This window comes from Heloderma suspectum, chromosome 2, assembly GCF_057233095.1.
Source record: "Heloderma suspectum isolate Gila_16-S chromosome 2, 16-S_ref, whole genome shotgun sequence".
In the NCBI taxonomy this organism is placed as follows: domain Eukaryota; kingdom Metazoa; phylum Chordata; class Lepidosauria; order Squamata; family Helodermatidae; genus Heloderma; species Heloderma suspectum.
Window position 1 is genome coordinate 52,020,048 of NC_139459.1, and position 13,103 is coordinate 52,033,150.

The following is a 13,103-nucleotide window of genomic DNA, read 5'->3' on the forward strand; positions in this document are numbered from 1 at the left end:
AGCTCAGTTTGTATTCTATTTAAAAACTGCCAAGGATAACCTAATGTCTAAGATGTACTGTTTAGGGCGCAATCCTATGCAGATAGGCGGCCGCCTCCGAACTCAGAGGTGACCGCCTATCCAATGCAGGGCAGGAGAAGCACAGAGGGGATCATCCCTCCGTGCTTCTCCTGCCCTGCATTTTCAGCTAGACAGCCGATTGCAGCTGTGTAGCCATGGGAGGACTGAGCAGGGGAGGAGGCTGCCATACGACACATTGGATGTGTCGTACAGGTATTTCTGCCCTCCCCACCCCAGAATGCCCCCCAGGAATGCCCCATTTTGGCCACTCTACGCTCTTCTTGTGAGTGCAGAGCACAGGGCTTTTCCGTGCTGCCTGCAAGGCAGCACAGAAGTGGGGGAAGGTCAGTTCTCCAGGAACCAACCTCGGAGCACGGGCTCCGAGGTCAGTTCCTGGAAAACCAGATATCCTATGGCCGTCTAGCCACTGACTAGTGGCCATAGGGTTGCTCCCTCTCTGAAGTAGGCAGATATTCATTACTCAAGTTAGATGTGGATAAAGTTTACATGCCCCTGAAGCCATATGGAAACAGTGTTAAAAATAAGTTTGCTGACCATTGTGATTTTAAGCCTTTTTATATAAGGTATCCATAGAAAAGAGATTTCTGGTTTAATATGTTTGGCTCTAAAGGGAATGTCCTTAATAGTTGGTGACCTGGCACTGCAATAGTAAGGAGAAGAAGGAGAAATGGAAATAAAGGTTATACAGTCAAATGTCAGTAATACACTATTTAGAGTGCAACAAAACAAACTCCCACAAACTCTTTAACACTGCATTTGGAGCCCAGAACTACAAAAGTCAAATTCTGCCAGTAGCATTAGATATTTAGTTTATGGATTTTTACTTTTGGACCTGTGTCATTTTTGCCATATATCTGACATAGAAATTACATGGCGATTTTCAGTGTTTAGAAGTTTTAAAACCTGAACATTGTCCTATTAGCGTTTACTGTACACCCTGATCTTTCAAAGCAACCCTTTGGCAATTTTAGTGTAATTACTGTAGGTTCACTCTTTGAATTTCATTTATTACATTTCTGTACCATCCAAGCTCTCTGAATGGTTTACAAACATAAAAACCATAAAAATACAAATAGTAACATAATATAAAGCCATTTGCATACAAACATATAAAACAATTTTACACAATCAACAAATAAAAACCCAGGACCCATTAAAAATCATCTACTGTCAAATGCCTCAGAGTAGAGGAAAGTCTTGACCTTAAAAAGACAATAAGCTTGGCACCAGGTAGTTATCAGTGGGTAGAGTATTCCACAATTGGGGGGCCACCACCAAGAAAGCCCTCTCCTTTCTAGATTGACATGTAGCTTACTATTTATGCTACTCCAAGTAGACTGAAGAGCCAGTGTAGGTATTTCTGCATTTTTAAACCTTGATCAAGACAGATTAAATCAATATTGGCTTTAGATATCTTTTCCTAAAGATTTTATGCAATCCACAACCATGTGTGTGCTGCATGTGGTGCTCCTCAACAAGCCTACACCTGCAAGGGAGCATGGGATTGGGATGTAACACTGTATATTATGGTGGTCAAAATTATGAAACAGTGAAAGCAAACTCTAGCTGGCCCACAGCTCAGCGGTGGAGCACATTCTTTGCATCCAAAAGGTCCCTCCATGTTGAACTATGAAGGACTCCTGTCTGAATTCCTGGAAAGCTGCTGTAAGTCATTGTAGACCAGAGGTGAGGAACGCGTGGCCCTCCAGATGTTGTTGGACTGCACCTTCAATCAGCCCCAACCAGTATGGCCAATGGTGAGGTTTGATAGGAGTTCTAGTCCAACAACTTCTGGAGGGCCACACATTACCTTTTCCTGTTGTAGACAATACTGAGCTAGATACACCATTGGTCTGACTTGATATAACACATCTTCCTATGTGAGGGCAGCTGCACATGTATCCTTTTTCCCTATGAAGGTGTACAAGTGTGTCTGTGTATATATATAATGTTCACAGCAGCGTCTGAAGATTACAGATGGGTCTATTCCACCTCATGAACTTGTATTTCAAAGGCCATTAAGAATGTGTTCTTCTTTTACTTAATTTTTAGGTCCAGAGTTTTATGCGAGGTTGGTTGTGTAGAAGAAAATGGAAGACAATTGTCCAAGATTATATTTGTTCTCCACATGCGGAAAGTATGCGAAAGAGAAATCAGATAGTTTTCAACATGGTCGAAGCTGAATCTGAATATGTGCATCAACTTTACATCCTTGTGAATTGTTTTCTAAGGCCATTAAGAATGGCTGCAAGTTCAAAGAAACCACCAATTAGTCATGATGATGTCAGTAGCATATTCCTCAACAGGTATTATTTTACCTATTTTGTGGATCTCATTATGACAGAATGAAATTGACCCAACTTTGTTTATTTCTTCCATTTCCTTTTCTTTCTCCTTAGAGTATTTCAGTCACAGCATTAAACAAAAATTAAGAAGAATTTAATGGGTCATGTGTTATATGGAATCTTTTAGACTTCTTTGAAACTGAAATCTGTCATTTCCATTGTCTTTTTTGGGGGTGTGGGGAGAGAATAGATAACCACCATTTTTTCAGCTTTGTAGATCTTCGGCCTTCCCTGGAGCAACAAGGGATAATTTACCTTGACATTCTCATGACTAACTTTAATGGCACATTGTTCCAGATATTTTTTAAATGGTGGGCAGAGCAATCCTACGAGAACCCAGGGAGTAGTAGGGTGGTGGATCTACTGCCTCATCTCCAGCCCTGCTAGCTTGCACCAGCAAGGGCAGAATGTATTGGGTGGGGGGTTCACTGGTCTTTTCAGTCCTGTGGCTCTGTATAATTCCAGGGCTGGTTTAGCTGATGGGCCCACGTTGGGCCCATCTGTGGATATGGAACAGTTTTTGATCCAGTAGTTCCAAAGCTGGCTTTTCTCTGCCCTGCCCATTGAATTGCCCAATTTGGGACCACACCCATCTGCTACTGCCAGTGGAAGAACTGCAGAGATTGCTGGAGAAGCACCACCAACATGGCATCTTAACTCCCTTCAGCCATCAACATTCAGGGTTTTAGGATTTTGATATAAACCTATTAGGTAAAAAATCTATGATTTTCATGAAATAAGCAATTGTGCTTCACAGATGAGTTGCATGAGTAAAGACACAATCCTATGTATGTTTAGGCGGAAAAACATCTTACAACTCCCTGCATTTGCCAACCAGCCCTGCTGGATGGTGAGTGCTGGCAGTTGTAGGGCTTTTTTCTGTCTAAATATGCATAGGATTGCACCCTAAGCTTGTTGTTGTTCAGTCGTTCAGTCATGTCTGAGTCTTCGTGACCCCATGGACCATAGCACGCCAGGCCTTCCTGTCCTGCGCTCTCTCCTGGAGCGTGCTCAAGTCCATATTCATTGCATCAGTGATGCTATCTAGCCATCTCATCCTCTGCCATCCCCTTCTCCTTTTGCCTTCAGTCTTTCCCAGCATCAGGGTCTTTTCCAGAGAGTTTTCTCTTCGCATTAGGTGGCCAAAATATTTGAGCTTCAGCCTCAGTATCTGTCCTTCCAGTGAGCAGTCAGGGTTGATTTCCTTTAGGATGGACTGATTTGACCTCCTTGCAGTCCAGGGGACTCGTAAGAGTCTTCTCCAGCACCACAGTTCGAAAGCATCAATTCTTTGGTGCTCAGCCTTTCTTATAGTCCAGCTCTCACAGCCATACGTTACTCCTGGGAAAACCATAGCTTTGATTATGCGGACCTTTGTCGGCAAGGTGATGTCTCTGCTTCTCACTATGCTGTCTAGGTTTGCCATAGCTTTCCTTCCAAGGAACAAGCGTCTTTTAATTTCATGGCTACAGTCACCGTCTGCAGTGATCTTGGAGCCCAAGAAAATACAATCTGTCACTGCTTCCATTTCTTCCCCTTCCATATGCCAGGAAGTGATGGGGCCAGATGCCATGATCTTTGTATTTTTAATGTTGAGTTTCAAACCAGCTTTTGCACTCTCCTCTTTCACCCTCAACAAGAGGCTCTTTAGATCCTCTTTGCTTTCTGCCATTAGGGTGGTATCATCTGCATATCTGAGGTTGTTGAGAATTCTCCTGGCAATCTTAATTCCGACCTGTGATTCATCCAACCCGGCGTTTCTCATGATGTACTCTGCATATAAGTTAAATAAGCAGGGCGACAATATGCAGCCTTGTCGTACTCCTTTCCCAATTTTGAACCAATCAGTTGTTCCATGTCCAGTTCTTACTGTTGCTTCTTGACCCTCGTACAGGTTTCTCAGGAGACAGGTAAGGTGGTCTGGTACTCCCATCTCTTTCAGAATTTGCTACAGTTTGTTGTGATCCACACAATCAAAGGCTTTAGCGTAGTCAATGAAGCAGAAGTAGACATTTTTCTACATATTTTTATTTGATGAACATTTCTAACCCACCATTCCAAAGGTTTTGAACTATATCTGTTTATGCAAATATGAATAGGACCAGGCTCCATGTAATATGTGCCATAATATTCATACCATATCTTCTATTGACACACTTAAACGTTTGTTTTCATTCTTTCTAACCTTACTTCTTTCCAGTGAAACTATAATGTTTCTTCATGAAATATTTCATCAAGGATTAAAGGCAAGGATAGCAAACTGGCCGACTTTGATTTTAGGTAAGTATTATAGTTTATTTAAGTTAAAATGTTAATTTTGTGTTACTCTTCAATAGGGTAACTTACTTTTATTTGGGCAAATGAGGTGGTGAGAGCCACCAAAACGCTGTCAAGCCAATGTAAGGGAAGTTCTGTGTTTGAATAAGACAATAATTTAGATATGCACATTTCCTCTGTCTGGGCTCATTAGACAACTTCAGATTTAATCTGAGAAAAAAACAAGATATTTGGTTGATTCTGGAAAATCACGCAGAAGGGAATTGGAAAGGTCCCAGTGCATGTGGGGTTTGGCATGTAGAATGTGAGTTGGTGGATCATGGCCCAATATTTATATGGTTATGAACTAACAATATCAACTTCTATACACATTGTGGATGAACTCTATGTGTGTTTTTCAGAAGGAATAACAATCTTAGGAGGGTGGAGGATGCTTCATTATGCAGAGTGGCTGCACATTATTGTTGTGAGCCACCCAGAGAGCCTCGGCTATTAGGCAGTATAAAAATGTAATTGAACAAATAAATAAAGTTACCAACTTTTTCCTCAGAGAGACAGAGGTTCTATGTCTTTGACAGCTGCATGATGAGCAGAAATTCAGCTAGTGTAGTTTTCCTCACCTCTGAATCTCTGTAATAAGAAAAGAGGAGACTCTTAAAATCTGCATGTCAGATTTGTACATTTCGTCTGTCTGGGCTCATTAGTATAATCCACATAGTTTCTGTCAGGGGAAAAAAGGCAGCAACCCTATTCGCAGGGTAATGTTATATAGTCAACTATTGACAGAGCTCATAAGCAGCCAAATGATGACACTAGTAGGGAAAAGGGACATGTGCTTTTTGTTAAGACCCCAGGGTGTGCAATTCCCTGAATGTAGATAATTTGATTTTAACATCTTGCTTTCTTCCTATGAATGCCCTGTGGAAAAGGTGGATGCTGGCAAATATTGACTTTTCTCTTTTCTCTTTATAGCTGATTTATTTGATATTCTGCTACCCATGCTGAATATTTATCAAGAATTTGTTCGAAATCACCAGTATAGTCTCCAGGTGCTTGCAAACTGCAAGCAGAACAGAGATTTTGACAAACTCTTGAAGCAGTATGAAGCCAATCCTGCATGTGAGGGCAGGATGCTTGAGACATTCCTTACCTACCCCATGTTTCAGGTACTTTTCATTATTGTGCATTTATAAAAGCTGCTCACATTCTTTTGGTTGTAATTCTAATGGCAGTTGCTATAGCAAAGCTCTATTAATTTTATCTGGCGGAAATACGTTTTACATTGTAACCTTTTGTATTATACAGTCAAATAGATGCTAATATTTTCTTGTTCAATATATTTTGAAAGACATTTTGATTTTTTTTAATGACTTGTTCCTACTTTTAATGGTTTTGTGTTACTTGAGTTTTTCCATTATCAAATTTTCCTATAATGCCTTGATAATAGTAAAGGGGAACAGCTGCATGCAGTCTAGGAGGATGCCCAAATGGGCCCTGGGAGAGTGAAGGGAAGGGGTTACTCAAGTATGCAGGAAAATCATAGTGTTGTGTTTTTAAAAAAACAACAACAACACACACACACATATCCACACATAGCTTCTGCTTCAGGAAAGACCCACTTCATTTCAGAGCTGAGGCAGAAAACTTCACCCATGAAAACAGCTGTAGGGGACGCACACCCTGACCTTAGGGCAATGAAGTCTTTGGCCTTCTCCACACCAGCCATTTTCAGGGGTGCAGCCTTTATTTTCCTGCTTGGACAGCTTCCCTCATTCATGCCTTCAGAGCAGCCCTTGCTCACACTGACAGTGTGTGGAGGGACTGCTCTGAAGGCACATGCCGAAGCTTTGACAACTGACCTGATACTCTACAAAATTCAGAAAAGGCCCAAGATTCAGGAGCAGCCTGCTTCACTTTAGACTAGGGATGTTGGAGGAATTCCGTTTGGGAGTGGAGATCAGCAAATTATTGCCAGCATGGCCTACCGGACGCCAGCTCACAGATCCCTGAGCCTGCCCGACTTGTCATGTGTCAAGTTGGGCAAGCTCGCGGTTTCTCTTTTTTCTGCCACGAGCTGCAATTTTGTGCAAAATCGCAGGTATAGCTATTTACGGAAATTGTGATTTGTGAAAAACTGTGGCTGTAAATAGCATGATTTACACAAAACTGCAAGCACAAATAGTCTCATTAGACCATTTGTGCCTGCAATTTTGTGTAAATCGCACTATTTATGGCCTCAGTGTTGCACAAATCGCAATTTCTATAAATAGCTATACTGCGATTTTGCGCAATATCATGGCTCATGGCAAAAAAAGTTGCGAGCTGTTACTGGGCCCCCACAGACCATCTGGCGGGTTGCTCTGCTCGCCTGCCAGGGTTGGGCAACTGGCAGGACTCTGGCGAGCAGCGTGCGAACAGGGCACCAGGGAGTTTGCCCATCCCTACTTTGGACTGCTGCAGGGAAGGATTGCTGGCAGCCTGAATACCTCTGAAGCTGCGTGGTTTGGTATTGGACTTCACCCGAAGTGGATGCACACTCCTAACTTCTGCATGTAAGATCCCTGTCACTGTACTATTTTTTAAAGTTACTTTTGGATTCTGAAGAACTGTTCCTAATGTAAGAAATATTATTTTAACTGAGTGAGTTTATGGTGCTGTAAGATAATTAAAGCAAAAAAAGAAAGAAAAGAAAAATATGTTAATTTTATAATTAATCATACCTTTAAAAAACATTCCTGATAATCCCTCACCTTTAGATTCCTAGATATATCATAACCCTTCATGAACTTTTGGCTCACACACCGCATGAACATGTGGAAAGAAAAAGCCTAGAATTTGCTAAATCTAAGCTAGAAGAACTTTCAAGGTGAGACCCCTTTTGTTCTATGCATATGATGCTAAAATAGAAGCTGCAAAATATAAAATCAATACATTCCTGTTAAAAGTTTGAATTATAGTATGTTCAGGCACAATACACCTTAAACTGTATTCTGAATTGTCTCCGGAGAACAGAATTTGGCTTTTAGAAGAACACTAAAAAAACAGTATTACACAGCATAAGCATAGTTGCACCTAAATTATTGATAGGAATTCCCATTTTTGTCTTGAGCCCAATTTAAATAGCCTCAGTCAGGTTGGGGCAGTTTGCACATAACGGTGGCAAATCATGACTTAATTAACCCAACAACAAACCATGGGTTAACTGATGGCCTGTTTAGACCCTAAACAACCCAGTAGTCTGGATTCGCACATTACACTGACAACCTCCGATTGCATGGATCAGAGGTTGTTTAGAGTAAGTGGAAGTGACTTGTGGGTAATGCACATCCCCTCAAATCATGGGTTAAATTACACTGTGATGTGTGAACTGGGTCATTGTCTGAGCTTCTTATCAGAGGAACGATCAGTTACAAACTGTGGGCACACTGAATTGGTTCCAGTTTATGAGACTGGCACTGTCTTTTCTCAATCTTCCTTCCTGGTTGTGTGCTACAGACCTGAACTAGGAGTACAGGAAGCTGGTCTTTAGACATGTTTTCTTAGAAGCTGACAACATTTGAATGGAGTAAATGTGACTTAAAAAGAAGAGGTCACTGGAGATGTTTGGTAGAAACAATTGTAGTGAGAAGAAGTACACCAGTAAGCACATTTCAGTGAATCATTTGATAAAGTGGAACTAAATATGCTCTTCCCTATTTAGAAATTGGTTTCTGTTTTGTATTGCACAGCTGAATACATTCATTTATTTATTTGCAGCATTTGTATCCTATACCTTTTCCAGAGGACTCAGAGTGGCATTTTACCTTTATTAAGTAGGGATAGGCATCCTGTGACCCTTCAGTTGTTGTTGGACTACAACTCCCATCATCCACAACCAATGGCCATGTGTGCTGATGGGAGTTGGAGTCCAACAATATTTGCCAATCAGAGGTATCCCATCCCTACCTTGAAGAATGACTTCCCGCAGCCTCCCAGTGAGCTTTGTAGTCAAATGAAGATTCTCTGCATCCACACTCAATGCTCTACCAAGTCTACCATGGCTCTCCATGTCAGGAGCTTAATGTTTATGATTCAAAGGATGTTACTTGATCTTTAGGCAATACGCTCAGAAATATTTATTTAGGAAATGTATGCTGAAGTCACCCTTCAGCATGAGCTCTCATTAGCTCTCTGTCATAAATGGAATAAGTCTGTATACAAGGTGTTTTGGACTGCAACTGTGACCACTGGTTATACTGGCTGGGGCTTGCTACATGCCATAACATTGCTGCACATCCTTGTTCACACACATACACACACTTAACAATGAACATGGCACTAAAATGACCTTTGCCAGAACTGCAGCATGCACACAGCAGATTTATGCATCATGTTTCAACAAAGTGAGGAATAGCTACTTCTAAAGTGGGGAAACTAGCTCAAGCAATCAATCAAGTCAAAAATTATAGATTTTTTTAAAACAGATTTTGTTCTTAATGCACACTTGCACATGCATTACAAAGGAGAAAAATGCTATGGCTAGTATACCAACCCTCTAGCGCATGGATTAGTATACTAGTTCTAATAGTTCTAACTTAAAGAGAAAGATGTGGATTGGAGAAGTTAGCCAGGGGATTGGGCATTCTCTGCATTCTCAGGATGCAGAGGCTGTGCATGCCATACAGAGAAAGCTCAAGTGCTGGTGACCATGGTGGGCCCTGGGGGCAGAAATGGATACATTTAAAGGAGGAAAGGAAGAGAAATAGAGCATAAGCAGTTATAATTACCTGGCTTCAGAGAAAGGGGAGCCCAAGGAACTTCACTTCCTGATTGGTCACAAACAGGAAAAATGCTGTCAGCACAGGCTACTCTCAGGATTCATTCATTCATTTCATTTCTATACCGCCCAACAGCCAAAGCGCTCTGGGCGGTTCACAAAAATTCCTTGTTTTTAGATAAAGTAAAAAATGGGTGGGGACATTTCAGGATTTGGCCATATTTCCTGGCAAAGCTCTGGATTAGCCAATTTAAAGGTATCCTTGAGGGTTAACTGGCTGAAAACTGGAGGAAATATGCACACAATTACTCTGGTCCCTCTGCTATCATCCAGGGCGGTATTGTCATTCATGGCAGTCTTTTGTGCCATTGACTCTGGAACTAGATGAATTCTTGAGACAATGTGTCAGGGTAATGTCAGTGAAAATACAACGTACAATTACACAAGAATGGAGAGCCAGCATATCTGAACTCCTCTGAAACAATAAACAATTCAACCGTAAAGCAGCATAAAACACAGGAATAGCAGTAACCAACAGAACCATACCAAGCCATAAAAAACAGCAATTAAAATAATGATTCAACATGCTGAATTGCCTGGGCAATTAAAAAAGCCTTTGGTGCTAAAAAGAGTAAGCTCCAGGCAAGCCTTTCCATGGAGGACATTTCAGATGCAAGGTACCACAACTGAAAAGGCTCTCTCTCTGGCCACCATCCACTTAACCTCAGATGGTGGTGGGACCCGGAGGAAGGCCTCTGAAGGTAGCAAAGTTCAGGCAGGCTATACTAACTTTATGCAGTTACAAATTCATTTCTGGGAGTTGAAAATCCCTTTTCCTCTCTTCTTTGCATTAGAGTGATGCACGATGAAGTGAGCGAGACGGAAAACATACGGAAAAACCTTGCAATAGAAAGAATGATAGTAGAGGGTTGTGACATATTATTGGACACCAGCCAAACTTTTATACGGCAAGGTAAGACCATTTAGTTTTATGTGCATTTATAGAGAATTAAGAAAGTGGAATGAAAAATAGCAGAATTAATGTTGGCATCATTGGGAAAGATAAGGGTGCAATATATACCCGGCGTCAGAAGTCTCCACTTGTCCAGATGTCATTAATGAATATTAGCCCTACAGTTTTGGGCTGCTGCTGAGCCCCACCTCTATGCTGTTTTTTTTCCAGGGGACATGAAAAACAGCAGCACTATAATAATAAAGCACCCATGGGAAAGTAATATACACAATAACCGGACTATCGTCTTCAGTGGATCAGAAATTATCTACAGCACCATGGAAAATAGGTCTGTCTGGCCAATAGATGTTGCAGTCCCAGATGATGCCAACATTCGGGCAAAAGCACAAGAGAAACTTGAAGTACTTGAAGCTTTGTCAAATGGTGGAGAGATTGTGAGGAATGAAAACAGCTGCCTTTTGTTTCCGTTTTTCATTTGTGCTTCAGGAACAGCTCAAAACGATGCAATTTGAGAAAAAAATAATTATTATTAGCCAGGTGGATTTTTTGATGCCAGCTGAGGAAAAAAAATTATGCGAGTATGACATTATTATCTGATGTACTTGAAATGTCTTGGGGCATGCCTTACTTGAGTCTGCTGGATGACGTCTTGTGGAAGCTCAGCATATGTGGCAAAAAAATTACTTACAGTAAAACATCATGAGCCACCATCATATATACCAGCCTTCCCCAACCTGATTCCCTCCAGATGTTTTGCACTACAACTCCCAGCATTTCTGACCATTGACCATGCTAGCTGGGGCTCATGGAAGTTGGAGGCCGAAACATCTGGACGGTACCAAGCTAGGGAAGGCTGATATATACTAATAGCAAACTCAATTATCTGCCAAAATGGCACCAACCATGCACAAGACGAAGGTATCATTAGGCTCAGGGGAACCCAAACTTTTGTAGAAGGTGAAAACACCCCAAAGAGGGGAAAAATAGAAACTGGGGGTGGGGAGAATGGATTAAATATCCTGGAACAGGGAACCCTAAACAAGAGCCCTACATGCTACAACTTTTTATTTCAGGTTCCATTTATGCTATATGAACCTAAGTTGTGCTTTGTGTATTACGGTTTCAAAGAAGAAGAAGAAAATGATTCTACTGCCACAGTCTGGAGATCTCCTTTAAGACAGTCTGTGACCAATTGCACACCTATACTTTGGAATGTTTTCTTTGAACAGCTGGCTCCAAAACTGGATGTAAGCTGCTGGTTAAACTACCCTGAATTCCAAAGTAGTTTGCTTTTGTGGGGCTGGAGTGTGTGGGGCTGTTCACACAACATGCTAACCCACGCTCAGTGGTTGAGTTTGGGTTGTTGTTGAACTGTGGGTTGTTTGTTGAACTGTGTTAGTGTGCTGTCTGAACCCAGGACATTTTCCTTAGGGTGGCTTGTTAACCATGCACTGTGACTTGTTAACTACCCAGAACAACCCAGCAACAAACCATGGATTCCCAAGGTGGCTTGTTTGAGAAAAATAATCTCTCTCAAGAGCGAACGAAGTTAGTGTGTGTAGAGGTTAGGGTTAGACTGTGAATTGGGAAGCATATCAGAAAACATCTCCACTGGCAGCACTGAGAAAATAACACACAGTTGTCTGGATGGAGCATACATATTTCTGTATTGTTTTCAGAAAGATTTTATACAGGAGTTTACATAGAGCTCAGGCAGCGTTTACAGTAAAACTTCACATGATTATAGTTGAAAACAACTCTCCATTTCAAAGAAAAGTACAGGAAATGGGCTCAGATTAAAATTCTCAGTTAGTGAATTCCATATTAAAAAGGCAAGAGATAGTAAAGAAATACAGGAAAGAAATAGCAAATCCTTGATCTTTCATAGTACTTTTGATGGCTGGAAGAACCTCAGATACCTAAAAGTTTATCCTTATGCCTAGGCATTTAAATAGTTTCCACCAGCTCTGAAGTACTGGTATAAAAACGAAACCAGAAACCTTGTCTCATAGTAATTTAAAATATTATTTGGATTTGTCATAGCTTTTCCTCTGATACAGGGGTAGGTGTCACGTTCCTTTGTCCTCCCCCTTCACAATCAACACACTCCAGGATTCCAGGCTTCAGGCTCACTACTTTAGTAGTTAACAGACTCATTTCCTTACAAATGCAAATTCTAGGAAACTCTCAGACTACAAAGAAAACAGCTACTCCACACCATTATGAACATCGATAGGGGAGCCGAAGTGGGGAGCGGAAGTGGAAGTTAGAGAAGTTGCCAGCAGTCTGAACAAGAACTTCTCTGCCAGACTTGCTTTGGAGTGATGCTCCTCCCATATGGTGGCTTCCTCCTATGTAGGCTTTTATGAGCGGCCAACCTGGTGAAGCGTCTTACCTCCACCTCTAACTTTTCCTGCTTCGCTCTGCGACAGACCCTAGCATATCTCAAGTCACGTCCCTTACTCCCCTCCTCCCCTGAAACCAGAGTTCTCATGGAGGAGGAAAGGAGGGGCTGTTCAGGCTGATCTGTCTGTGAGCCAAGGTCTTGGGAAGAAGAGAGCCTCCCCTTGTTCTGGCTGTTCCCATTCTGAACCTGAGCTGCTAGATATCTCCACACGTTCAGATTCATTGCTGACAGTAGGCAACATTGTCATGTGTTGGGGCTCAGACC

The 13,103-nt window shown here is 41.6% G+C and overlaps 1 protein-coding gene across 2 annotated transcripts in view; it reads left to right on the top strand.

Moving 5' to 3' along the window:
- The window catches only part of RASGRF2 (Ras protein specific guanine nucleotide releasing factor 2), a 164,501-nt gene that overhangs the window by 68,622 nt on the left and 82,776 nt on the right, over positions 1-13,103 (top strand). For both annotated transcript variants that reach the window (XM_084832076.1, XM_084832077.1), the window contains exons 5-9: positions 2,134-2,387; positions 4,627-4,706; positions 5,676-5,869; positions 7,460-7,569; positions 10,314-10,432. In XM_084832076.1, the coding sequence (XP_084688202.1) occupies positions 2,134-2,387; positions 4,627-4,706; positions 5,676-5,869; positions 7,460-7,569; positions 10,314-10,432 (757 nt within the window). The remainder of the gene's footprint in view (positions 1-2,133; positions 2,388-4,626; positions 4,707-5,675; positions 5,870-7,459; positions 7,570-10,313; positions 10,433-13,103) is intronic.